The sequence below is a fragment of the Scyliorhinus canicula genome, chromosome 4, assembly GCF_902713615.1.
Source record: "Scyliorhinus canicula chromosome 4, sScyCan1.1, whole genome shotgun sequence".
Lineage (NCBI taxonomy): Eukaryota > Metazoa > Chordata > Chondrichthyes > Carcharhiniformes > Scyliorhinidae > Scyliorhinus > Scyliorhinus canicula.
This window is the reverse complement of record NC_052149.1, coordinates 51,227,180-51,253,455: the sequence shown is the minus strand read 5'-3', so window position 1 is coordinate 51,253,455 and position 26,276 is coordinate 51,227,180. Positions and strand designations below refer to the sequence as shown.

The following is a 26,276-nucleotide window of genomic DNA, read 5'->3' as shown; positions in this document are numbered from 1 at the left end:
CTTTGGACTCTGGGAGGAAACCAAAGCACCTGGAAGAAACCCACGCAGACATGGGGAGGACGTGCAGACTCCTTACAGACAGTGACCCAAGCCGGGAATCGAACCTGGGACCCTGGAGCTATGAAGCAACTATGCTAACTACTGTGCTGTCCATAATTTAATTTCATTTAAATGTTCCCTTTTATTCCATAGATGTTTCAGAAATGTTTTCAGTTTTATTGCAATTCTGTTGAGTGGTTAAATGCATTCAGTTAAATCTTCAATGTATTCTCAAAAGGATCCTCAAAATGGTATTTGTACAGAGAAACTAGGGAGAACTGTTTGTGTATGATTTTTATGAATGACTGTGATGTGAAATGGTCACATATTGTCGTAAAACTATTATTCCCCAGATGAAAATAGTAATCCGATTCCCATCCAGATTTTAAATTGTTAACACATTTTTGACAGGCGGGTGGTGCGTGTCCAATGACATTTGGGGAAGCGTAATGCAATGTTGAATACTGTTTTGGCGGATTTTAACGCCAGATTGGAGAGATACAAAATGTAAAATGTAAAAATTGACTATCTGAGTGGATCTTTATATAGAGTTTGACTTAAATTAATCTCTAAATGATAAAACTTTGGTTCTTATTTATGTTGCTCCCCACTTTTAACATTTAAAAAAAAAAAAATTATTTTTATTTAAAATTATTTAAAATAAATTTCTATCAAAGCATAATTTTTTTGCATAACCGTTAACAACATTTAACATAACAAGATAGATGTTAACCTTATATACAGAAAAAAGAACAATAATATGTAAAACCCCCCCCTGAGTTGCTGCTGCTGACCTTTATTGCTCTCCTAGAAAGTCGAGGAACGGCTGCCACCTCCGAGAGAACCCCGCCATGGACCCTCTCAAGGCAAACTTTATTTTCTCCAGCCTGAGAAACCCAGTCATGTCACTGACCCAGGTCTCCACACTCGGGGGGGGGGGGGGGGATCCGTCTCCAGGCTACCAGGGAGGCAAAGGCCAGGACATCGGTCTCTTTCGCCTCCTGAACTCCCGGATCGTCGGACACACCAAAGATCGCTATCTCTTGACTCGGCACCACCCACATGTCCAAGATCTTGGATATTTCCTCCGCAAATCCCTGCCAGAATCCCTTAAGAGCCGGGCATGTCCAGAACATATGGACATGATCTGCTGGGCTTCCCGCACACCTCGCACATTTATCCTCAACCCCAAAGAGCTTGCTCATCCTTTTGCCGTCATGTGTGCCCGGTGGACCACCTTAAACTGGATTAAGCTAAGCCTGGCACATGATGAAGAGAAATTGACCCTGTTTAGGGCGTCCGCCCACATGCCCGCGTCCAGCTCCCACTTGCCCTTACGTTCCCCCACTGGGGCTTCCTCCGCCTCCTGAAGTTCCTGGTAGATGTCCGACACCTTCCCCTCCTCTACCCAGGTGCCGGAGACCCCCTATCTTGTATCCTGCGTGGGGGTAGCAACGGAAATGTCCCCCCCTTTTAACATTAAATGATATATCTATGCACTGCAAATATTTATTCTGTGAAGTTCCCTTGTTCCTCGAGTCAGATTCTTGGGGGATGGGGGGCAACTTGTCTAATCATTTAATTCCAGTCTGGTCAGTGTTTTGTTACTGTAGACCTGAACTTTCCTTGATCCGAGTCTGATTGCCACTCCACTCCTACTTCCTTATCTTCAAATCCTATGGATTCTGCCTCGCCTGACGTTCTGACTTAGGCTGAGTGACAACTGCACAGGGCAGTGCACTTGCAGGGTCTTCTGTCGAGGGCTTCAGAGTCTGACGCAAGGAGTCCACCCCCTGCCCCCCCATTTTATGACACTGCCATTGGGGGGAACGTGTTTTGGGGGTCCCATTGGCAGTGGGGGGCATCCTGTGGGGAGGTCAGTTTGGATCTGTACAATAATTACCCAGAAGCTAGAAGTGGTTTTAAATCTTGTAACATTTTCTGGTTACTAATGTAACATAGTCGGAACCATCTGCGATTTAAATAGCATTTTGGGATGTTTCCCAATGCGGGACAATTGCCCAAAGTAAGTTTGCATTTCCCAGGCAATTGGAGTGGAAAGCTTATCTGGCCTCAGTGCATCTGTTGGGTATCCCCCAGTTACGCTGCTCTGGAGCTGTGTTAATAAATCATGTTCATATACGTTAGGATTTGTTTTAAAAATTGAGAATTTGTTAAAAAATGGAAACCTTTGTGGGAAGGCAATGTTCAACATATCGTAGTGGATTTAGGGTCGTGGAATCATAGAATACCACAGTCAGTAGGAGGCCATACAGCCCATTGAGTCTGCACTGGCCCTCCGAAAGATCAACCCACCCAGGTCCATTTCTCTGTAACCCCACCTGACCTTTTGGGCACCTAAGGGGCAATTTAGCATGGCCAATCCCCTAACCTTCACATCTTTGGACTGTGGGAGAAAAAGAAGAGCACATGGAGGAAACCCATGCAGACGCTGGGAGAATGTGCAAACTCCACACAGACACACCCAAGGCTGGAATTTAATATGGCCCCGTGGTAAATTTCAGTTCATTGGTTGCAACGCTGATGAGTGAAAGTGTGTGCATATATTGTATGCAAATAGCCAATTTTTCATACAGATTGAACCTTCCAGAAATTAACCAAGTGAACTTTCCCTGAACTGCCTCCAATGCAAGAATATCCCGCTAAATAAGGAGACCCCAAAGCTGTAACTCTCCAGCACATTAACTCTATTGTAGTATCTAATTGGGGGGGGGGGGGGAAGATAGTGGCATGGTGGTAATGTCACTTGGCTAGCAATCCAGAGGCCCAGGATAATGGTCTGAGGAAGAACCAAGGATGCTAGAAAAATTCAGCAGGTCTGGCAGCATCTGTAATGTGGAGATGCCGGCGTTGGACTGGGGTGAGCACAGTAAGAAGTCTTACAACACCAGGTTAAAGTCTGTTTGTTTCAAACACGAGCTTTCGGAGCACTGCTCCTTCCTCCAGGTGAATGAAGAGGTATGTTCCAGAAACATTTATATAGACAAAGTCAGAGATGCCAGACAATGCTTGGAATGCGAGCATTTGCAGGTAATCAAATCTTTACAGATCCAGAGATAGGGAGTAATCCCAGGTTAAAGAGGTGTGAATTGTCTCAAGCCAGGACAGTTGGTAGGATTTTGCAAGTCCAGGCCAGATGGTGGGGGGTGAATATAATGCAACATGAATCCAAGATCCCGGTTGAGGCCGCACTCATGCGTGCGGAACTTAGCTATAAGATTTTGCTCGGCAATTCTGCGTTGTCGTGTGTCCTGAAGGATCTGCATCTGTAAGGAGAGAAAGCAGAGTTGACGCTTTGAATCCTATTGGCTCTTCATCAGAAGGGGAGAATGTATAAGATTTTCAGGGGGAGCTGTGAGAGTTTGCAACAAAATAGACTATTAATATTAATAGAACAGTACAGCACAGAACAGGCCCTTCGGCCCCCGATGTTGTGCCGAGCAATGACCACCCTACTTAAACCCACGTAACCCGTATACCCGTAACCCAACAATGTTAAGAGCAAAAGACAGATGGCCTTGTGTGTGCATGTGTGCGTATCTCTGACATACAACGCATGCCTCCGTAATGGCGAGTGTGATTGTCCTTCTTTTAAAAAAAAAAATCTGCTTCACCATGTTCTTCATGCAGGGAAATCTGTCATTCTTACCTGCTCTGGCCTACATATGATTGATTCTTCAATGGTCAAGCAAGCCACTCTGCTCAAGCGCAATTAGGGATGGACAATAAATGCTGGCCCTTCCTGTGACACCCACAACCCATGAAATTTTTTTTAAAAATGCATTGAATAACTGCCTGGTTTTCATTCTATTACCTTTCTTGATTGGCTATTCTAAACATGTATCCTTTTTTCCCCCTGTCCACCATTAATTTCCAAATTGACAAATGTGTGTTCGAATTGAAATAGCAAGAGGTGATTTCAACAAAATGAATTTTATTCTGATGAGCCTGTGTACAAGAAGAAGTTTGCTGAAATACTATATCTGAATTTTGTATCTGGTCAACTCTTCTCTGGCTGTGAAACCTGCACTGTCAGCAACCAAATGATCAAAAGATTTGAAGCCTTTGAAATGCGGAGTGCTTAGAATATTTTGGAAAGAGCGCAAACAAATGAGAATGTTGAAAGGAGACGGAAATCCAGAAGAGGCATAATGGACATCACAGGACTTGATACACACATCAATATATTTGAGTTTTTGGCCATCTGATAAGGCAATATGTTATGTCCAGAAAGCTGTTTGAAGGCCATAATCAATGGAAAAGAAGCCATAAGACATAGGAGCAGAATTAGGCCACTTGGCCCATCGAGTCTGTTTCACCATTCAATCATGGGTGATATTTTTCTCATCCCCATTCTCAAGAAAGCCAAGAAAGACCAAGAGTTTCTGGAACAAGCAACATCAAGGAATGGGCAAACATGGGCTACTGGGAGGTAGTGAGAACAGCTTCTACAATAGAGGTGACTGGCATAATGCTGCATCCAATCCTTGACAAGAGGAAGAAACCAGAAAAAATATTAAAATCTTGCTGTCCATTCAAATGATCTGACTTTGTTTAACTAGATTTAATACTTTGAAGTCACTTTTTTTAAATCTTTTAAAGCTTCAGCTTCTCTAATGTTTCATTGTAGATCATTTCTTTCACGTTCAGAATCAGTTTGTGCTGTTTCCTCCTCCTTGTGTAAATGTGAACTGATTAAAATTGAACACATTAGGAAGAAAGCGCAAACTCATTCAACCCAGCGAATGTGGGAGCAAAACATAGCTGAAGCCCAGGGGGAGAGGGGGATGGGGGTGGGGTGGGGGGTACTATAGATCGATCCAGAGGGTGGCAAAATGTATAGAAGGTCAATTAAATGAAAGACAAAATAAACCTCTCTGTACAATAAAGTAAATAATGCGGGTAAGAAAAAAATGTGTGTATGTGTATGTATATATATATATATATACACACAATTGTTTATAAATATGAGAAAATAGTGAATGCAGTATTGTTCTGTTCAAACTACATTATGTTAAGCTAGCTACACGAAGAGGAATTGACATTGATGATTTGTTTAAAGATAAACAGATAAGCTTTTTTGTTTGCTTATGTTTAGAATGTTTAATGTACAGATTGATTTTTTAAAACACTGTAAAGCATGATTTTCTTCCAGATTGTTTTACTACTTTATAACATTTTCAACAATTCTTTTTAGCCTTAAAAAAGATAATCGGCTTTGTAGAGAAAGTTATTCCATAAAATCAAACACTGCTATCTCAAATCTCTATGGTACCAACAAAAGATATGTTTGTTTATGGAAACAATATAAGATGCAAATGCTGTTGTCAGAATATTGTTTTACACGATCAGCTACAATGTTAGATACAATCTAACATTGTATAATTGTCCTTCCCCCAAAGTGTTTTAAATGTAGTTTCAAATGCATTTCTTCTGTGTTGGGTGTAACAAAAATACCTGAGAGATATTTTGGTCACCGTTATTACTGTGAATTATTTTTAAAAGTCACAAAGCTTTTTGTTTGCAGAATACAGCGCATGTACAGGCATTACACATTCTGTGCCAGTACTAAATTTAAAATAATATAAATGAATAATTTATTGTATATTAAGCCAACTTTCCCAGTGAATGGTTTTATAAAAATAGTAAAGATATGCAAATCATTTAAATTTGTTGGCAAATGTGATGCTGCTACTTAAACACCACAAATGAGCTAATCAATGTCTTGGTAATATTTCTTAACTTCATATTATCTCCAGCAACTTGTTTCTGGTTATGGTAGAAAACAACATTTTGGCAGTTTCACCTTGCAACAATCGGTGGGTGACCCTTTCTGTCCGCAATACATATTCTAGGTCAGTGATTTTCAAAGTGGAGTTGTGACACGCGGATGGGTCACGGGATGGTGTAGAACGGGTCGACAAAAGGTCCCCAAAAATGATCCCGAAAGATCACCTGACCATTTTTCCCCTCTAGGTAAAATCTCATTGCAGCACATCGTGTATGACCACACAAGGCTGATGTAGAAGCTGGTGCCATGGACTTCCTTGCCTCTCTGGGCCACAGTGTAGTTAGGGCAGTTTGCAACTTGGGGCAGTTTGTAGGGCTCCTGTTTCTGAAGTGGCAGTTTTGAAGTTTTTAAAAAAAAATAATTTTTATTGGAATTTTTTACAGAAAATATAAAAATATAACAAGTATAGCAACAAGCAGTAATATGCAACTAACAGCCCCATAACACCCACAATTCCCCCCATACCGTAACATCACATGTATCCCACTCCCCCCCCACACCCCCCAACAAGAGAACTTAACCATAAATTAAAATTAAATAAATCAAATTTAAATAAAATAACCAAACGTAATCAACGTCTCCCCCCCCCCCCCCTTCTCCCCCCCCCCCCCCTTCTCCCCCCCCCCCCCCCCCCCCCCCCCCCCGGGTTGCTGCTGCTACTGTCCCAGTACCCTATCGTTGAGCCAGAAAGTCGAGGAAAGGTTACCACCGTTTAAAGAACCCTTGCACCGATCCTCTCGGGGCGAATTTAACCTTCTCAAGCTTAATGAAGCCTGCCATGTCAGCAGTTTTGAAGTTTAATTTCTTATCCAAGGTCATGTTAGGTTTTGAACGAGTGAACATGATGTTGTTAAAACTGTGCAATATTGAGCCTGTTGATCTTTCCAGCATTTGCACGCAATTCTCCAAATGCTACCAATGGGTGTGAAGGTATAATACCTGATAATCCTGAGGTACACCTTTTAGCAAGGAGTCAGGATAGAACTGTCCATTACAATTTTACATTTAATAATACCAACAATAATAAGTGCTAACAATGAGCGTGACGTTTTTAGAAGTAACTATGGAGAATCTATTGTGAATGTGGCGTGGGTCATATGAGTTGGCCATTCTGTGGAAATGGGTCGCCTGAAAAAAAGTTTGAAAAACACTGTTCTTGGTGTTGCCAGAAGAACTGGAAATTTGCAAATAGCATAGATGTTTTTTTAAGCAGAAGCTATTTAAGTATGAGAGAGAAAGGGATCGATTTTATAGCGTTGGGAGGAAGTTTACGTGGATTATTAAGATTACTCGTAGTGGCCTTGTTGCACCCAAAAGCCTGTTTCTATAAATGTGGGAAGAAAACTTAAATCTTGTTTTTGTCTGCAGGAACACCAAATCACCATGGGCACCTAGGTATAATTAGTTATTTGGCTACTGGTCTTTCCAAATTGTTTGACGTTAATGTTGTAAGGGCCTTCCCCAAAAGGCTGTATTCTGCCTGGTAACGGGCGAAAACTGGATCCTACCCGAGTGGAATGATTTTTACAGAGACCTAAGGAAAACACAGTCGGGTCCTGGATACTCGGAGGAAAAGAGCTGCGCTTTCTCTTTCTTTTCTCCAGAAAAGCTGTACAGCTACTGTATTTCTGAAACTGCAGAGACCTGAATGAATATGCAGTAAAAATCATGACAGACTGAAGGCAGAAACTTCAAATTGAAAGCCTAGGTTGAAGGAAGGTGTAGCAGAAGACAACCCATCTGAAACAAAGACACTCATCCTTTTTACTTGTGATTTAACACCCCTCTTTTCCTGTGAGTGTGTGTGCGCTTGCTCATGCAGAGAGGGTGCTGCTGCGTTACAAGGGGGGGGGGGGGGGGGGATTTGGAATTAGATAATAGTTAACAATGTTTATTGTGCTTTGGTCCAGCAGTTTGTTGCAAAGCATGTTTCAAAATTTGGTATCTACACTTGTATAGAACAATCACTTAAAAACAACTTTGTTTAATTATTGGTGAATGGAATTATTTTGCTCCTTCTTTTCCTTCTCTATAAACATATAATTTGTTATCTTGTGACTATTTGGTTGAGATTTGCTGTAATTTCCAATGTGTTTTGTAGGATAAGGGACACAAGCTTATTCAATGCTGTTCTATCTTCCCAAATGTACTCTACTAAAAAAAAAAATAAAAGCTTGAGGGCGAGTGCCAGGCTGCCGGTACCATTTTTGGTTGGTATCTAAATAAGATTGTGTTTGGATATTGATGGTCGGAAAATACTACTTGGGGTAAAAAAGAGAGAGAAGTTCTAGTGTCCTGGCCAACAATGCCCACATCCCACCCTCATAAATACCACACAAAGAAAATCATCCTGTTTTAAGCCAGTCACAGGTTGTGTGGTATTTCCATCTTATAGCCTTGTGTTATAGAAATTAGTTTGTCGTAATGAAAGATTAAAAGAAACGTTCCCTATGTCCTGTATGAAGTACGACTGATTTCTGTGTTGATTTATACATTTAAATGTGTAATAGATAGTTGCATTGAGATCCAAAATGATATTAAAAGAGCTTGTTTGTGATGAATTAATGTTTCACATTTGTACACCTCCAGAACTGAAAAGTAAGGGCTGGGTAAGCATATCAGTACACTTTTCCATCTCCTCGTTTTACAGTTGTCAATTGGGAGACAAATTCCATGTAGTTTGTTGTCTCCATGGATGCTGATTTTAATCTATTTGTATTTCCAGCTTTTTCTGTTTTGATTGGATTTTGAGTATTGGCATTATTTGGCTTTTTATTTAGGTAATAAAAGGTGGTTTAGTTGTGATGCATTGATTGTGGAAATAATGGGAATCTCATTTGCCCAAATCATGTAACATATTCTAAAGTTTGCATTCAACCATTGCTTTAAGAACTAATCAGGCGATGTCTTGTAAGACATGTTAATGTATATGAAATTTATTTTTGTTTGCATTGTGCATTCTTGTTTCAAGGGGATACGAGTAAAAGACAATGTGCATGATATAACCCAATAGAGCAGCCATCTCTGAAGTGCTTAGCTATACTTACTGTAGCATTGTTTCGCTAGTGCTGCATGTTTTGGCCTGCCTCCTATTGTCTGTTGTCTTAGCACCTCTTCTCCCTTATTGCCTGTGCAGATTTCTTGCCATCTTGCTGAATCTTGCTGACTCTGCAGCTATAAGGGAGATGGGGGAACACAGGTAGGTAAAACTTACTTCTGTTTAGTTTGCACTCGACAATTTCTAATTTATGCTATTATCTTGCATTCATTTTGTTTTTCTTTTTCAATGCTACTTTTAAGTTTTCTGATCTAACAAATGAGATGCACATTAAGAAGACACCTTCAAGATCTGTCCCTTCCTATTTCGCATCTATATTCTGCCCTGAATTGATATCATCCCAAAACAGTGTCTGTTCCACTTGTACGCCAATGATATGCAGCTTTACCTCAATACCAGGGCTATTTACCCATGCAATGGTTCTACAGTGGATGTTCCATTTGTATGCCAATGATACGCATTTCTTCCTCAACACAAGACTATCTACTCCATCCACTGGTTCTAAACTATCAGACTGCTTGTCTAACATCCAATAGTGAGCAGAAGTAACCGCCAACCAGATATTGTGAAACTAAAGCTGTTGCCTTTAGTATCTACCACAAATTTTGTTCCCTAACTACCGAACACATTCCTCTCTCTGACTACTTTCTGAAACTGCCCCAGACTGTTCGCAATCTTTGTGTCATATTTGACCCTGAAATATGCTTCTGACCACCTTACCATCACCTAAGGCTGTCTATTTTTGCTTCCATGCTATAACCTAAGTATTTCACTGCTTCAGCTCCTTTAATATTCATCCATGCCACTATTACCTCAATACATGTCCATTCCAATGCTCCCTGTTTGGCTTTCCAAATTCTATCCTTCATAAACTTGAATTCATCCAAAATTCTGCCCTGAGCCTAACTCGCACACGTCATCAGAGCCAAAATTGGAAGGGAATTGAGTGACAGTTTTTTTTTGAGGCTGTAGCTAGCAGGGATTGATTAAGGACAACCAATAAACATAGTACGTTCTTATTTTCAAAAGGCATTCAACGATGCGCCATACAAATGTTTGCTGCACAAGGTAGGCTGGAGGTAAAACATTTGCTTGGATAGTGGCATGGTTTAAATGACAGAAAACAGCTTGTTATTTTCATGTTGGCAGGCTGTTACTACTGGATGCTGCAAGGATTAATGCTGGGGCTTCAACTATTAGAATTTATATTAATGTCTTGGATCAAAGCACTGTGTAATGTGTCCGCATTTTGCTATTGATACAAACTTGGGTGGGAAAGTAAGCTGAGAGTCTGCAGAAAGATATTAGCTTAAATAAATAAGTGGGCAAGGAGGTGGTAGAGTACAATGGGGAGAAATGTGAGTCTGTTCAATTTTGGTGGGAAGAATATAAAAGCAGAATGTCTTTTTAAATGGTGAGAGACTATTAAATAGTGGTGTTCAGAAGTCTTTGCTGTACTTGTACATGAAATGCAAAAAGTGGGAATACCTAGTGGGCATAACCATTTAGGACTGCGGTAAGGAGAGGTTTCATCAGGAGTTGTAAATCTTTGGAATTATCTACCCTGGAAGCTATGAATTCTCAGTTATTGAGTATATTCCAGGCTCAGATTGATAGGTCATTGGATCCCCACGGTAGCACAGTGGTTAGTACAGTTGCTTCATAGCTCCAGCGTCCGCGGTTCGATTCCTGGCTTGGGTCTCTGTCTGTGAGGAGTCTGCACGTCCTCCCCGTGACTGCATGGGTTTCCTCCTGGTGCTTCGGTTTCCTCCCACAGTACAAAGATGTGCGAGTTAGGTGGATTGGCCATGCTAAATTGCCCCTAGTGTCCAAACAGGTTGGTGGGGTTACTGGGTTACGGGGATAGGGTGGAGGCATGGGCTTGAGTAGGGTGCTCGTTCCAAGGGCCAGTGCAGACTTGATGGGCCGAATGGCCTCCTTCTGCACTCTACATTCTATGATTTATGGATATTGGGATTAAGCAAGAAAGTGGAGACTTCTGGTGACGGCGGGCGGGAGGCAGCCGCACAACGGAGGGCTCCCATTCGGGAACAGCATTTTCGAGGCTTTAAGCCCGGTCCCAGGGTCCACGGAGGCGTAAAAGGCAGGGAGAAGGCACAGAGGAGGCACAGCAGAAGAAGATGTCCAGGATCAGCAAGAAAACGGCCATTAAAAAAACAGCTGAGGGCCCGTCGGGGAGTGGAGAGGTCACTACGGGATCACCAAGGAAAAGGGAGGCTGGGGTGGCCTCATTGGTTACGGCTGAAGAAATTACCAAGGTGATGGCTGCAGAATTCGAAAGTCAGTTTACAAAACACTTGGAGGCGATGAGGAAGGAGATGAGGGAGGTTTTGAGTGTGCTGGTGGAGGAGGCGATTTCCCCGGTGATGACAGCAGTGGCGGGTGCAGTGGCGGAGGTCCAGGCGCAAGGTGAGGCTCTGAAGGAAGTGGAGGAGACGTTATTGCAGCACGGTGATCAACTTGCCTCGATGGGGAAGGAGATGCGGAAGGTGATGGAGGTTAACAAGGATCTGCGAGGAGAAATGGAAGACCTGGAAAACAGATCCAGGCGACAGAATTTGAGGATTGTGGGGTTGCCCGAAGGAGTTGAAGGGCCGAGGCCGACTGCTGGCGAAACTATTGGGGGAGGGGGACGATCCCTCCCGATATGAACTGGATCTGGCTCATCAGTCATGGAGGCCTGTACCAAAGGCGAGTGAGCCGCCAAGGGTAGTGACTCTCTGCTTCCGTAGGTACAGTGTGAAGGAGAAGGTCCTGTGCTGGGCCAAGCAGAAGCGGGTGGTGCAGTGGTCTGGAGCTGGTATAAGTGTTTACCAGGACTTTACGGTAGAGCTGGAGAGAAGGCGGGCTGCTTTCAACCGAGTGAAGAGGGCACTGTACATTAGCAAGGTGCAGTGCGGCATTGTATATCCAGCGAAGCTGAGGGTGACTTACAAGCTCAAGGACTTTTATTTTGGAACGGCGGAAGCAGCGGAGGAGTTTGCGAAGGCAGAAGGACTGTGGCAGAACTGAGAAATTGTGAAATGGCCATGTGCGGATGTAACCTCAGGACTGTATTTTCTTCTTTTTTTGTTTCACTGCGTGCGGGTGTATGGGCTAAAGGAGCCAATGTTATATATTTGGACAAGGGAAGTGATGGGACTTGCACTCGAAGTGAGGGCTCTTTGGGGTGTAGGTGGATATGCGGGGTGTGTGTGCTAAAAGGGGATTTATGGGTTTTCCTTGGGCCGGGCAAGGGGAAAAGGGACCCGAACGGGGTCCCCTGTGCTGGCCGGTTTAAACCGTCCAGTTAATGGGGGGGAGGGGCTGCGGCCATCTGAGCCTGGCAGAACAGGGTCCGAATGGTCTAGACGGGGTGGAAAGTTGGGGGGACGGAACCGAGGTTGGGGGGAGGAGTTTTGCAAGAGGCAGTGGACAGGAGGGGTTGTGGGGGGGGGGGGGTTTACAACTCTTGGGTATCACGTACGGTGCTCTTTCAGAGGTTGGACGGTGTTGGGGGGGGGGGGGGGGTGGGAAGAAGAGAGGAGAGTGGACTCTGGTGACTATGAGTACTCCCGGACTTCTTTTTCTCCTTTGTTTTTTGGTTCCACCGTGGGAGGGTTTGTTTTATTGGGTGCATATATTGACAGGTGGGCCGTTGTTTGGAGTGGTGGGAGGACGGGTCGTTGTTATTGTTAAGGGGATTGATTTTGGATTTGTTACAGTTTACTGTTTGTGGGTGGGGTGTAAATTTGGGAGGAAAATGTGAAAATGGAGAATAAAAACATTTTTTTAAAAAAGCAAGAAAGTGGAGTTGGTTTCAAAGATCAGTCAGAATCTTATTGAATGGTGGAGCAGGTTTCAGGGGCTGTATGACCTACTGCTGCTCCTATTTCTCATGCTAACTCAAAATACCTGTCAGAAATAAAGCAGCAATGGGGAGAATTGTGTAGAAGGTTTGGCATTAATGACAGCACGAGTGATATGACACTTTCTCCATTAGTCTTGGGTTTGATGGTACCAGAGTTTTAGACATGCAAATTATGTTCCAATATTGAAATGTCTGGCTGCTTCACACATCCGATTTTAGATGCTTCCTTTCACTATTTAGAAAATTAAACTGGTGAGGAAAGACGCATGTTGATCCTTCATTCATTGTGAGCACAATTAAAAAATGATGACCCGGATGAAGCAGCCAGGGTTTTCAACAAACCTTTGTGAGCAAGCATTACCCAAGTTCAGGTGATTTAGCATGTGGAAGGATAGTATCTTGCTTGTAAATAAGATTATCTGATCACACCAGGAATCACGGCATGATTATTGTATTTTTCTTATTACTTAAATGTAATCATGAGGTTGTTAATGACTTGCATATTAAAATGTCCTCTTGGTTTTGGAAATTACCAATAAAGTTCCAATCTCTGGGCACATTGCAGGAACATGCTGTTAAAGTCAAAGACTTAAATCTCTTGATTTAATTCTATAACTCATATGCTGAATGTATAATTATTCTGAATTTATAAACTTGTATAAAAGAAACTTTAAAAGCCATGTTTGCTGTTTCATCTTTGCTAATGATCCATGATATTGCAATGTGCTAATGCAGAGAGGTATTTGTTAAATTTGAGGTTTAGTTCTAGCAAGAGGTTCTTTCTGAAGGAATTTTTCTGAAAAAAGCCAACATGAATTTGTGTGTGGAGGCACAACTACAAAATGCAATGGGCCCCTCACACAAATTCCTAGCATTGGTTGTATTTGTTAATGGGCAGCTTTTGAGCTGGAGCCCCCTCATTCCCCAGGTAGGGAAAGAAAATTGGAGGATAAGATTAATGGAAGCATGTGACCTATTATTGTCCTTTCTACTTATCAATAAAACCCTTATTTACCTGAGGAGGTCGAAAATAAATAATCTTCAAATAAAATGTTTAATCTCTTGATGAATTTTTTCCATGAAAATTAAGACCCTTTATTTCAGGCCTATGTGTTTGGAATATTTAGAAAGGAGAGGTTGTAGCAGCATGTGGACAAAGATGTGCCATACTCCTGTATAAGAATCAAATGCATGTGAAGCTTTAGTTGATATAGGTTGGGGTTTCTTAATTCTTTGAGCTGTGGCTTCACTGAAATTTTTGAAGTGTAAAATAGATTTTAATCACTTATATATATTTCTTGTATGTAAGAGTTTGTTCTGAAAATACCAGAACACAGAAGACTTGAGGACATTAGAAACGGATTCAAATGCCTGTTTACTGGAGAATTTAGTAGAACATACAGTGCAGAAGGGGGCCATTCGGCCCATCGAGTCTGCACCGACCCACTTAAGCCACACTTCCACCCTATTCCCGTAACCCAATAACCCCTCCTAACCTTTTTGGTCACTAACGGCAATTTATCATGGCCAATGCACCTAACCTGCATGTCTTTGGACTGTGGGAGGAAACCAGAGCACCCGGAGGAAACCCACGCAGACACAGGGAGAAGGTGCAGACTCTGCACAGACAGTGACCCAGCAGGGAATCGAACCTGCAAACCTGGTGCTGTGAAGCCACAGTGCTATCCACTTGTGCAACCATGCTGTGCTTGGGCACTACTTGGTCACCAACACAGCAGGCTGAAGAAAAGAATGCTAAAATCCTTAACGGAGCACACTTTCAGGAAAAGTGACTCGAGGGAACAAATCTGATGGACACCAAGTTTAGAGTACAGTCTTGATAGCTATCACATTCAATTGCCTTCAGTCTCAATATGTCAGTAATATGCTAACAGTCCATCAGTCTTGATTTTCAGATGAAACAAATGTCAAATTTCACTTTATTTTTCTGACACATATTGATTTGTTTTTCAGTCTTCCGTTTTCTTATTGCCATGGATTTTTTAATATTAAAAGTGACACATGAATATTCAACTGTTCACTGGCGAGTCGCAGAATTTTCGATGTTGCAATAAATTATTACAACATCCCTATCCGAAATGACAAAATCTACACTTTTTTTTCGAGCGCTGACGCGACGTCACAAATGGGAAATCCCGCAAAGCTCCTGGGCGATGCGCAGTCCCCAAAGCACATCGCACCTACGCACTTCCCAATGTGCGCCACACCTATGCAGTATTTTCCGACCTCTGATACACACTCCGCCCCAAGCATTTTGGATAAGGGATTTTCAACCTGTACTGATATTTTGATGCTCCTTTGTATTGTACTTTTACCTGTAATCACTGGTAGTAAGGTCTTAAACGCCTAAATTATTACAACATAAACCCTTGCTCAGGAAATTTCCAAAATGACAATGAAACAATGCTAATTAAGTTGCAACTCTTGTCAGCAACAACAATTTGCATTTATATAGGGTTTTTTATATATTTAACCATTCCAAGGCGCTTCACAAATCATAATTAGATAACATTTGATACCAAGCCACATGGGGAGATATTAGAACAGTTAACCAAAAGCTTGGTCAAAGTATGTTTTAAGGGGTAAATCTTAAAGTAGGGGGTAGGCAAGTGTACAATGGGAATTCCAGAGCTTAGGGACTAGGCATCTAATGCATGATTGTCAATGGCAACGCAAAGATGTGCAAGAGGTCAGAATTGGAGGAGAGTAGAGATTATTGAAAATTGTAGAACTGAGGCGGTTAAAAGATGAGGAGGAACAAGACCATGGAGGGATTTGGAAACAAAAGTGAGGATCTTAAAATTGAGAGTTTGTTGGACTGGGAGCCATTATAGATCATTGAGTACAGGTTGATTGGTGAATGGGACTTGGTGCGAGTTGGGTGACGAGCAGCAGAAAATCTTGGATGAGCTGAGCGCATGTAAGGTGGCAGATTGACTAGGTGAGTATTTGAATACTTAAGTCTACAGGTAACAAAAGCATGGATGAGGGTTTCAGCAGCAGATGGCACTAAGGTGGAGAGGAGTCAGACTGTCACGGAGGTAGAAGTAGGTGGTCTTGGTGATGGAGAGCATTTGCATCAGCTCTTCAGGTCATATATGATTCCAAGGCTGAAGGCAGATGGTAAACTTCGGATAGTGATTAGGTCAAGTGCAGGAGTTGGTGACTGGTACTGAGGGGTGTCATGATTTCACCGTGGTCAGCACTGTTGACTCACAGCGCCAGGGACCTGAGTTCAATTCCAGCCTTGGTTGACCGTGTTGAGTTTGTACTTTCTCCCTGTGTCTGCGTGGGTTTCCTCCGGGTGTTCCGGTTTCTTCCCATCGTCTAAAGATGTGCAGGTTAGGTCAATTGGCCATGCTAAATTGCCCCTTTAGTGTCCAAGGATGTGTAGGTTAGGTGGGGTTATGGGGATAGGATGGGGAGTCGGCCTGGTTAGGATGATTTTGAGCCATGAGCCAAATGGTCTCCTTCTGTGCTGTAGGAATTCTGTGGTTCTTTGGAGTTGTGGTGAGGACCAAAGACAAAAATAATTGGAAGAAATTTCTGTTCATCCAATACTTGGCCATATAAGCTGAGTAACAGATCATAAGCAGTGGATCAGCTGAGAGAAATGGTGATGTAAAATAGGTTGTGCAAATAGTTAATAACCTTTTGCTACATTGCATAGTTTTCTGGATTAAATACAAAGTGTTCAACAAGATATTATGCTTCCCAATTGATAACTTTTAAAGATAATTGTATATGAAAATGTAAATTCCAGTTATCGCAATCTTTGGCACTTGATGTAAACTTGTGTGAATTCAGTAAAACCAAATGGTTCCTGTTATCTGTCTGTGTCCAGATATATTCCCAATTTGTAAAATACACGAAGAAAACAATGCCAGATAATAAAGAAAAGCATGAGCAATGCATTTCTTTTAAATCTTTATTTCACTGCTTGCTGAGCTATATCAAGCCCTCTGTATTTCAAGATAGTTCCCAATCTGTAGTTGTTATAGGATCATAGAATGATTATATTGTCAACACTTCTCAGTATTTCTTTGGACATAGTGTTTGTGTGAATTTCTATGTGTGCTCTTGGCTTCATTTTGTGGACATGACTTGAGGGCTTGTTTTTAAAATGATTTCAGCGATTGCATTGTTTTCAATATTCTGTATCGGCCAGCTCGTGGCTTTCTACATATTCTTGGTCCACTTGGGTTTTGTATGCCTGTAATCCTGCTGAATAGTCTGTGCTATATTCTTGATCAAGTGCATAATTTTGAAAATTTCATAAATGAAGAAATCAATCTTTTGGTTCTCTGAATTTCATTCTTCTAAATCCTTGTGCCTGTTGTAATTTTGGGGTTTGGGAGTCATGGTTTCCCAAAAAGGTGGTCGAGAAGGTTGTGTTTATTGAAGAGCAGTGAGTTAAAATGATGCATAAGACCATAACAGGTGAGAGCAGTTTACCAATCCCAGAAAAATGAATCAGCAAATTTGATTTAATTTTTTAAATAATCTTTATTGTCACTAGTAGGCTTACATTGACACTGCAATTTCGTTATTGTGAAAAGGCCGAGTCGCCACATTCCGACACCTGTTCGGGTACACAGAGGGAGAATTAAGAATGCCCAAATTCCCTAACAGCACATCTTTCAGGACTTGTGGGAGGAAACCGGAGCACCCGGGGGAAACCTACTCAGACACAGGGAGAACATGCATACTCCGCACAGACAGTGAATCAAGCCGGGAATCGAACCTGGGACCCTGGCGCTGTGAAGCGACAGTGCTAACCGTTGTGCTACCGTGCTGCCCACAAAGATAGTCACTTCCTGCTCCTTGTCGGTTTGCCAGCAGCAATGTTCTCAATTTGTGCTTTGTCTTCTATTATCTCAGCCAGCTTGAGCAAACTCTTTGTCTTTTGCTAGGCGAGCATCATGCCCTCAACCCTGAACACCCATTAATGCACTTTATTTCTCGGGGCTAGTGGTGAGCCAGTGGTTTACCATATTCCTAATTGTTTGTCCAACTTCATCTGAATAATAATGAAAGAAAGGAAAAGTATCCAAGGTACCCCCCCCCCCCCTTTTTAAGTTTTTCTCCTGCTGAGCTCGTAGATTCATACGGTGCAGAAGGGGGCCACTCGGCTCATCGAGTCTACACTGACCCCATGAAAGAGCACCCTATCTTCAGAACCCCGTAAACCCCACCTGACTATTGGACACTAAGGGACAATTTAGAATGGCCAATCCACCTAACTTGCATATTTTTGGACTGTGGGAGGAAACCTGAGCACCTGGAGGAAACCCACACAGACACTGGGAGAACGTGCAACCTCCACACAGACCCACGGCTGGAATTGAACCCAGATCCCTAGCGCTGTGAGGCAGCAGTGCTAACCACTCTGCCAGTGACTTGTATGGTTAAAAGTGTGCAAGATGCTGTCATATCCACTCAGGATGTCAACATGGAGGTCTGTACCCGGAGATGTATGAAAGATTAACAGCATTCAATTTGTGGATTCCGGGATCATACTAGCATGTAAATTATCAGATTGTGCTAAGGTGTATTGTATTGAGAGCCTCTTGATTCTAACTGACATTTGGTCCTCCGAGAGAGTCACCCTGTTGGATCAAATGTCTCCTGCCTTGAAAGATTTCCTGGGGAAACAGTCACCATTCAGCTTTCGTGAAGCAAACGGGGCATACCGTGGTGACATAAAGAATGGAGGACTCCATGATTGCCAGATTTTAAAGATGGTTCTGGAGCAACAACAGAAATATTTTTGTTTCATGTTATAGTCCTGCCAACCAAATCTCACTCGTGCTCATTAATAATTACGTGTAGGAAATGTAATTTGGATTGAAATAATTGCTGGCCACAATCTGTTTGCATAGCTTGTGATCTATATAGCTTATGATCCATATATGAGCAAACATTTAGGCAATTCATGGGTCCTTGCAGTAAAGATTTTGAGTTAATCAAAACATGCACATGAAGAAAAATCAAACGTTCCGTCAGATAGTGTCTGCATTTCATTTTTGTAAAATGGACAAGTCATGTACATAATTCCTCTTGTGATTAACTTGTGCAAGGAACGATTTGTTGATTTTGACAGATTGGCGTTAATGACCAAATAATCAAGCTACACTGTTGGGTGCAGGGAATTGCTATTGTCCCATTACTGTTGTAAAAAAAAGCTTCTGCATGACTGCATTATCTCCGCTGTTGCGCAAATGAAGTTCAAACCTGCTAAAGTAAATAATTGTCATGGTGTTCTTTGTGATTCTATTATTTTGCATCTAGCTCCACTCTTTCTCACTGCTCCTCTCCAGCCTTCTCCCAGAAGCCTGTGAGTCAGTGCTTCATATAGTTCTGCATCTAGCTCCATCTAGTGGTTAATTATGATATGACATTAACCTTTTGGTTCTAAATATTTCCCATAATGTCACAAATGTGTTCTAACCTATTAGTTAATTGGATTTATTATCTAGAATGGCTCAATTTTAATGCATCCTCTCCTCCCCACTTCGCCACCTGTTGCCCTTTTTCGTGCTGAAAGTTTAGTTACCTTTTGAAGTGTTCTTAAAATGTTTTGCACTACAGATGGCGGTTTTATTTCATAAGACACACTAAAAAACTATCAAATATTCATGATAAACCCATAATCTTGCTTTTGCACAAAATAAGTTTATTTAGATAGATTGTGTAATGGAGACAATTTCCAAGCTTCTCTTCAGTATTGTTCTAAAGTTTGTGGTGGTGGGGAGAGTAGTCTTTTCTAAAGTAAATGGCTTCCTGGCTAGATCCGGTTTTCTTGCTGTAGTGTGGGAGAATGGAGACATAGATGGGGCTGGTGTTGAGGCGATGCACTGGGCCAGTATGGAGAGCATTGAGGCATTTCACAATGCCTGTAATCCTCGCTTTTCAACAGCAACCCAGCCACTCCTACTATTGCCGCCATTTTTCACCAAAGTAAATACCCTTGGCCTGTGCCTAACCTGCAAGCTCACTCACTTTTATTTCTGTTTCTCACTTTGGTTGGGTCAGTCTCTCGGGGGTTATGGGGAAAAAGCAGGAGAATGGGGATGAGAAAAATATCAGCCATGATTGAATGTTGGAGCAAACTTGATGGGCTGAGTGGCCTAATTCTGCTCCCGTGTCTTGTGATCTGTCTGAGCTAAAATGCTCACCATTCTGTACTCCTGAGAAACAAAATAAAATATGACAAGGTAGACAGAAAAACATCAGCATATCAGGAGATGGATAATTGGAAACAATGAGTCAAAAAGCATGGATAACAAACCATATGCACTGATTTTCCCCGAGAACCATGTCATGGGTGACCTTGTAAGATATCTAGATTTTGGGTAGAATGTGCACTATCAGTGGGTGTAATATTTTCTTGTCATGCTGTGATCCGTGATGCATGTTTGTCACACTTGAATTTACCTGTAGGTTATGCTCAGTTTCGAATTCTTCCATTCCAATTTCCTCCTACATCCCACAAGGTCGGTGGTGATGTTCTCTGCCTTGCTGTCCATCTGAGGCCTGCTTTAACAAAAGCTAACTTGGGTCTAAGGCTAGTGCTTGACCCCTCTGCTCTTCTCACTGAAAGGCTTTGTACTGTCCTCATTTCCCTGTGGGATGTTCTTGCGGTGTTTCTTTGCATCCTCTCAAATTTAGCAGTTTTTACGACTTGTCTTTCAAAGGAGCCCAACTTGCACTGAAATCAAGCAAGTTACCTTTGTATCCCTTGAAGGTCAGAAGAATGAGGGTGATCATAGTGAAACATATAAGAGCATGAAGGGACATGACAAGGTGGATGCTGAAAGGCTGTTTTTCCTTGTGGGAGAGACGAAAACCAGGGACACAATTCGGTCGACTATTAAAGACATGAGGAGAATTTTTTTTCTTTTGAAGGATGTTAGTCTGTGGGGTTCGCTTCCGCAAAGAGGGGGAGGTGGGGGTCATTCAACATATTCCAGGCAGAGTTGGATAGATTTTTGATAGATTCTCTGCTCCTGCAGCCTATCCATATTTTTGTTTTGTGCTTTGCATGTGCTGTGCAAACCATCTCCCTTCATTTCTTTGAGGCAATAAGGCATAGTTGCAGATCCATCATAGCATATTTAATTTCTAGTTAAAACTAAAAGTACCAGCACATCTCCATACTGAGCCTCCTCTTGGCTTGAGTTTACATTATTAAAATTTGACCTAGGGATATGACCACACTATTATTGTTCATATTAAAAACATATTTAAAAACTAATAAAATAGAGATGGAGGATCAAGTGATGCGTTGTTTCTGCATGATGTGGGAGCTGCTGGACCCCATTGTGGTTCCCAGTGACCACATCTGTAATAAGTGTTGGTTGCTTGAGGAACTCCAACTCAGAGTTGATGAGCTGGATTCTGAGCTTTGGACTCTGCGACACATCATGGAGTGGGGAGAGATACCTGGACACTGATCCAGGAAGCAGTCACACCCCTTAGACTAAGTAGCTTAAATTTGGCCAGTAGTCAGGGACAAGAGGGTGTGGCTGCGAGTGAGGCAGGTAGAGGGATCCAAGAGATAGGGTTGCTGGAGCCTCAGCCCATGTCCCTGTCCAATAGGTTTGAGATTCTTGCTCCCTGTGTGGACGGGAAAGGGGACTGCAGGGATGATGAGCAAACTGACCACAGCACAGTGGTACAGGGAGTCATTCAAGTGGGGGGGGGGGGGGGGGGGGGATAAATGTAGTCTGTAATTGGGGATGGTATATTTAGAGACTGTGTTCTCTGTGACTAGGATCGAGAATCCCGAAGGTTGTGTTGCCTACCTGGCGCTCTGGTTCAGGATATCTCCTCTGGGCTACAGAGGAACTTGGAGTGGGAGGGTAAAGAACCAGTTGACATGGTCAATGTAGGTACCAATGACATAGGTAGAACAAGGTCAGAGGTTCTGCTCAGGAAGTATGAACAGCTAGGAGCTAAATTAAAAAGCAGAACTAAAAAGGTAATCTCTGGATTACTCCCTGAGCTACGAGCTAATTGGCACAGGGTCAATAAGATTAAGGAGGTAAATGCATGGCTCAAAGATTGGTGTGGGAGAAATGGGTTTGAATTCGTATGGCATTGGCACCAGTATTGTGGAAGGAGGGACCTGTTCCGATGGGATGTTCTTCACCTGAATCATCCTGGGACCAGAGTCCCACCGAATCTCATAACTCGAGCTGTAACTAGGTCTTTAAACTGAATAGGTGGGAGGAAGGTTCAGTTGTCGGGGAAATTAGAAAACTCAAATTCAAGCAGGCGGTAAGAGTGCAGGTTAGCGATGTGGTGGATGGTTCCCAGAAAATAAAGGTGAGGGACAGAACGGATGAATATCTTTATGCACCAAGGAATTACAGAAGAGTAGGGAAATTTAACAGTGAAACAAATTTAAAAGCTTTGGATCAAAATGCACAAAGCATTTTGAACAAACTTAACTGTTAACATGCAAAAAGAAACAAAAGCGTTTGGTTTGATGGCGATTACTGAAACATGGTTACAGGGAGACCAGGCCTGGGAGTTGAATATCCAAGAATATGCAGTATTTCCAAAAGACTGAAAGGAAAAGGAGGTGGTGTAGCCCTGCTGGTGAGGAATGGGATCAGTGCTGTAATGAGAAATAAATTAGCACTGAAGATCAAGATGTTGAATCAGTCTGGGTAGAAATACGAAGTAACAAAGGGAAGAAGCCCTTGGTGGGAGTAATCTATAGGTCCCCAAAAAGTAGTTCTGCAGTGGGGCACAATATAAACCCGGAAATACTGGGGGCTTATAAGAAAGTTAGGGCAATAATCATGGGTGATTTTAATATGCACAGACTGGAAGAATCAAATTTGCAAGGGTAGCCTGGAGGCAGAGTTCATTGAATGTATCTGAGATTGTTTCCTGGAACAGTATGTTGGGGAACCAACCAGGGAGGAGGCTACTCTCGATTTGGTATTCTGTAATGAGGAAGGATTAATTAATGACCTCATAGTTAAGGATCCACTAGGGAGTAGTGACCATAGTATGGTAGAATTCAAAATTCAGTTTGAGGGTGAGAAAGTGGTGCCCCATACGTGTTCTGGAATTTAGCAAAGGAAATTACATCGGCATGAGGACAGATTTGCCCCAAGTAGAGTGGGCAGGAAGGCTAAAAGGTAGGACAGTTGATGTGCAGTGGAAGTTGTTTAAGGAGATACTCAATTCCTCACAACTAAAATATATCCCAGTGAAGAAGAAAGATGGGAAGAGGGGTAAAAAACATCCATGGTTAAACAAGGAGGTCAAGGACAATCAAGACAAAAAACTAAGGCAAATCATATTACAAAGGCTAGTGGCAGGCTGGAAATTGGGAAACTTTCAAACATGAATAACAGGATACTAAAATAGTAATAAAAAGAGCTAATGTAAATTGCAAAGAAAACTAATGCAAATGATCAAAAAGTGTATGTTGGCCCCTTGGAAGATGAAACCGGGGTTTTTAGTAGGAAACACTGAAATAGCAAAGATGCTAAATCAATACTTTGCCTCATGGTGGATGACACTACCATTCCTATAGGGATGGGAAATTCAAAGGTAGTAGAAAGGGAGGAACTTGGAACAATCAACATCAATAGGGAAAGTATACTCAACAAGCTATTGGGACTGAGAGCAGACAGGCCCCATGGGCCAGATGGCCTGCATCCTCGGGTGTTGAAGGAAGTGGCAGTGGAGATGGTGGATCCATTGGTTATAATATTCCAAAATTCACTGGCCGCAGAAAGATTCCAGTGGATTGGAAAAAAGATAACATAACTCCCTTATTCAAAAAGGGAGGGAGGCAGAATGTGGGAAATTACAGACCAGTTAGTTTAACATCTGTTGTTGGGAAATTGTTAGAATTAATTATCAAGGATGTAATCTCAGGACATTTGGAAAGTCAAAACACTCTCCATCAGAATCAGCATGGTTTTATGAAGGGCAAATCATGTTTGACTAATATGCTAGAGTTCTTCGAAGATGCAACAAGCAAAGTGGATAATGGGGATCCTTTAGCGTAGTATATCTGAACTTCTGCAAAGTGTTTGATAAGGAACCGCACAGAAGGTTAAGTCACAAGGTTAGATCACATGGGATTAGGGGTAATTTGGATAGATGACAGGCTGACAGAGTTGGGTAAATGGGTCTTTTCTGAATGGCATGATGTAGCTTGGGGGGGGGGGGGGGGTGTCACAGGGTTCGGTACTTGGGGCCCCATAATCTATATAAACAACTTGGAAGGTTCCAAACCAAATTTACAGATGACACAAAAATAGGTGGGACAGTAGGTCACAATGAGGAAATAACCTTGCAAATGGATAGGTTAGGAGAGTGGGCAAAAATGTGGCAGATGGAGTTTAACGTGGATAAGTGTGAGGTCTTGCATTTTGGCCAGAAAAGTGGGAAGGCAACTTGTTATTTAAATGGGGAGAGATTTCAGCGTACTCCATTGCAGAGAGATCTGGGGGGCCTCGCTGATGAGTTACAGAAAATTAGCATGCAGGTACAGCAGATAATAAAGAAAGCATATGGAATGTTGCCATTTATAGCTAAAGGAATAGAGTATAAAGGTAAGGAAGTATTGTTGCAACTATACAGGGCATTGGTGAGTATTGTGCACAGTTTTGGCCCCCTTATTTGAGGAAAGATGTAGTGGCATTGGCGGCAGTTAAAAGGAAGTTCACGAGGTTGATTCCAGAGATGTGAAGTTTGTCGTATGGAGAGAGATTGAATAGTTTAGGCCGATACTCTCGAAGAGATCAGAAGAATAAGGGGAGATCAAATTGAGATATACTTGATGATAAACAGTATGGATAAAGTAGATGTGGAGTGGATGCTTCCTCTTGTGGGGCATTCTATAACAAGAGGTCATAGTCTCAGGATAAGGGGTAGTAAATTTAAAACCGAGATGAGGAGAAACTTCTTCTCCCAAAGGGTTGTGATTTTGTGAAATTTGCTACTCCAGTGTGGTGGATGCTAGGATAGTGAGTAAATTTAAAGAGGAGTTAGACAGATTTTTAATTGGTAATACGTTGAAGGGTTATGGAGAACTGGCATGATGGTGGAGTTGAGGCCAGGATGAGATCAGCCGTGATCGAATAGCGGAGCAGACTTGATGGACCAAATTATCTAATTCTGCTCCTAAAATATTTTTCCTAGTTGCCCTGAAGCATTTAAGTCAATTAGACAGTGTGGTACTGCAGAAATAAACAGAAGATTCCCTTTCCTCAAATATATTTGGTGTTTATGGCAACCTTGTAGCTTTCATCATCATCATGTTCTGATTTTGTTGAATTAATTTTCACCACAAGAAGCCTTGCTGGGATTTTGAACTCTTGCTCAGTTTTGCAGGAGTGGGTTGGACACCATAAACCAATACGTCCTATTAAAGCCAAATGGCAGGACTTCATTAATGTTGTTTTTTTTAGCTCTGTCATCCAACTGGCAGCTGGCCAAATTGGGTTGGGGAGTGACCCAAAAGTTCTCTGAGGGTCTGAAGGTGCAGACCTGCTCCTTCTGGTACACAACTGCTCCTCCTGGCTCACAAGTGCCGAAGTAAGTATTTGGTACAGTCACCTGGTTTTGAAGATCTGTTTGTGGGGATATGGGGTAGCGTGGAGTTGGAAGTTCAGATCTGTTAAATAGGATAGCTATATTACTGCTGCCTTTGATTGAATCTGTTTACAGAGAGGGGGGTGGAACCAGTAGTGAGGGAGCAGAGTTTTTTGGGGGGAGCCAAATACAATTGCCTTGGCATTCCCAGTGTCAATTAGAAGAAATTGGCGCTGATCAAGAACTGCATATTTTGACAAGTAGTTATTTGAAAGCGGTGGTGGTGATGATAATTCTATTCTTATTTCTTTACCTGGGTAGTTATTGAACAGTTCGGGCTAATAAAGAGATGTGGGGCACAATCCAATGGCCACGCTGCGCATGAAAAGAAGCTCGTCCAAGCGCCGATTTAAAATAAAAAAACAACAAAAAAAACTTATTGTCACAAGTAGGCTTCAAATGAAGTTACTGTGAAAAGCCCCTGATCGCCACATTCCGGCGCCTGTTCAGGGGGCTGGTACGGGAATTGAACCATGCTGCTGGCCTGCCTTGGTCTGCTTTAAAAGCCAGCTATTTAACCCAGTGTGCTAAACCAACCCCTTCACTACCCTCACTGAATCAATACCCAGACTTGCCTTTAGTCTCGCTTCCGTTAGCTCCTCTTCTTTTTGACAGGCTGTAGTTCAAGTGGTGATCACCACTTGAACCATGTGCTCCTAGGACTACAGAACTGGCTATCTGATTGGCCAGCAGCTCTCCAAGGCATGACTTCCACCATAGATGGGGGTGTGGTATTGCTACTTCTGCTCCCATTTCTTAAGTTCTTCAAATCAAAGAAGCAAATTTCAGAAGAAAGAAATTGAATGCATCATTTGGACTCTGACCATAGAAGGAAAGATGTACTA

At 42.3% G+C, this 26,276-nt stretch overlaps 1 protein-coding gene across 4 annotated transcripts in view; it reads left to right on the top strand.

Moving 5' to 3' along the window:
• ipo13 (importin 13) overlaps window positions 1–26,276 on the top strand; it is a 215,200-nt gene that overhangs the window by 52,464 nt on the left and 136,460 nt on the right. For 3 of the 4 annotated variants that reach the window (XR_005460326.1, XM_038794212.1, XM_038794210.1), the window contains exon 3: window positions 8,988–9,050. The exons of the other annotated variant lie outside the window; for it this stretch is intronic. Coding sequence is in view for 2 of the 3 variants with exons in the window: in XM_038794212.1 (XP_038650140.1) it covers window positions 8,988–9,050 (63 nt within the window). In the remaining variant the exon portion in view is untranslated. The remainder of the gene's footprint in view (window positions 1–8,987; window positions 9,051–26,276) is intronic. 4 annotated transcript variants of the gene reach the window in all.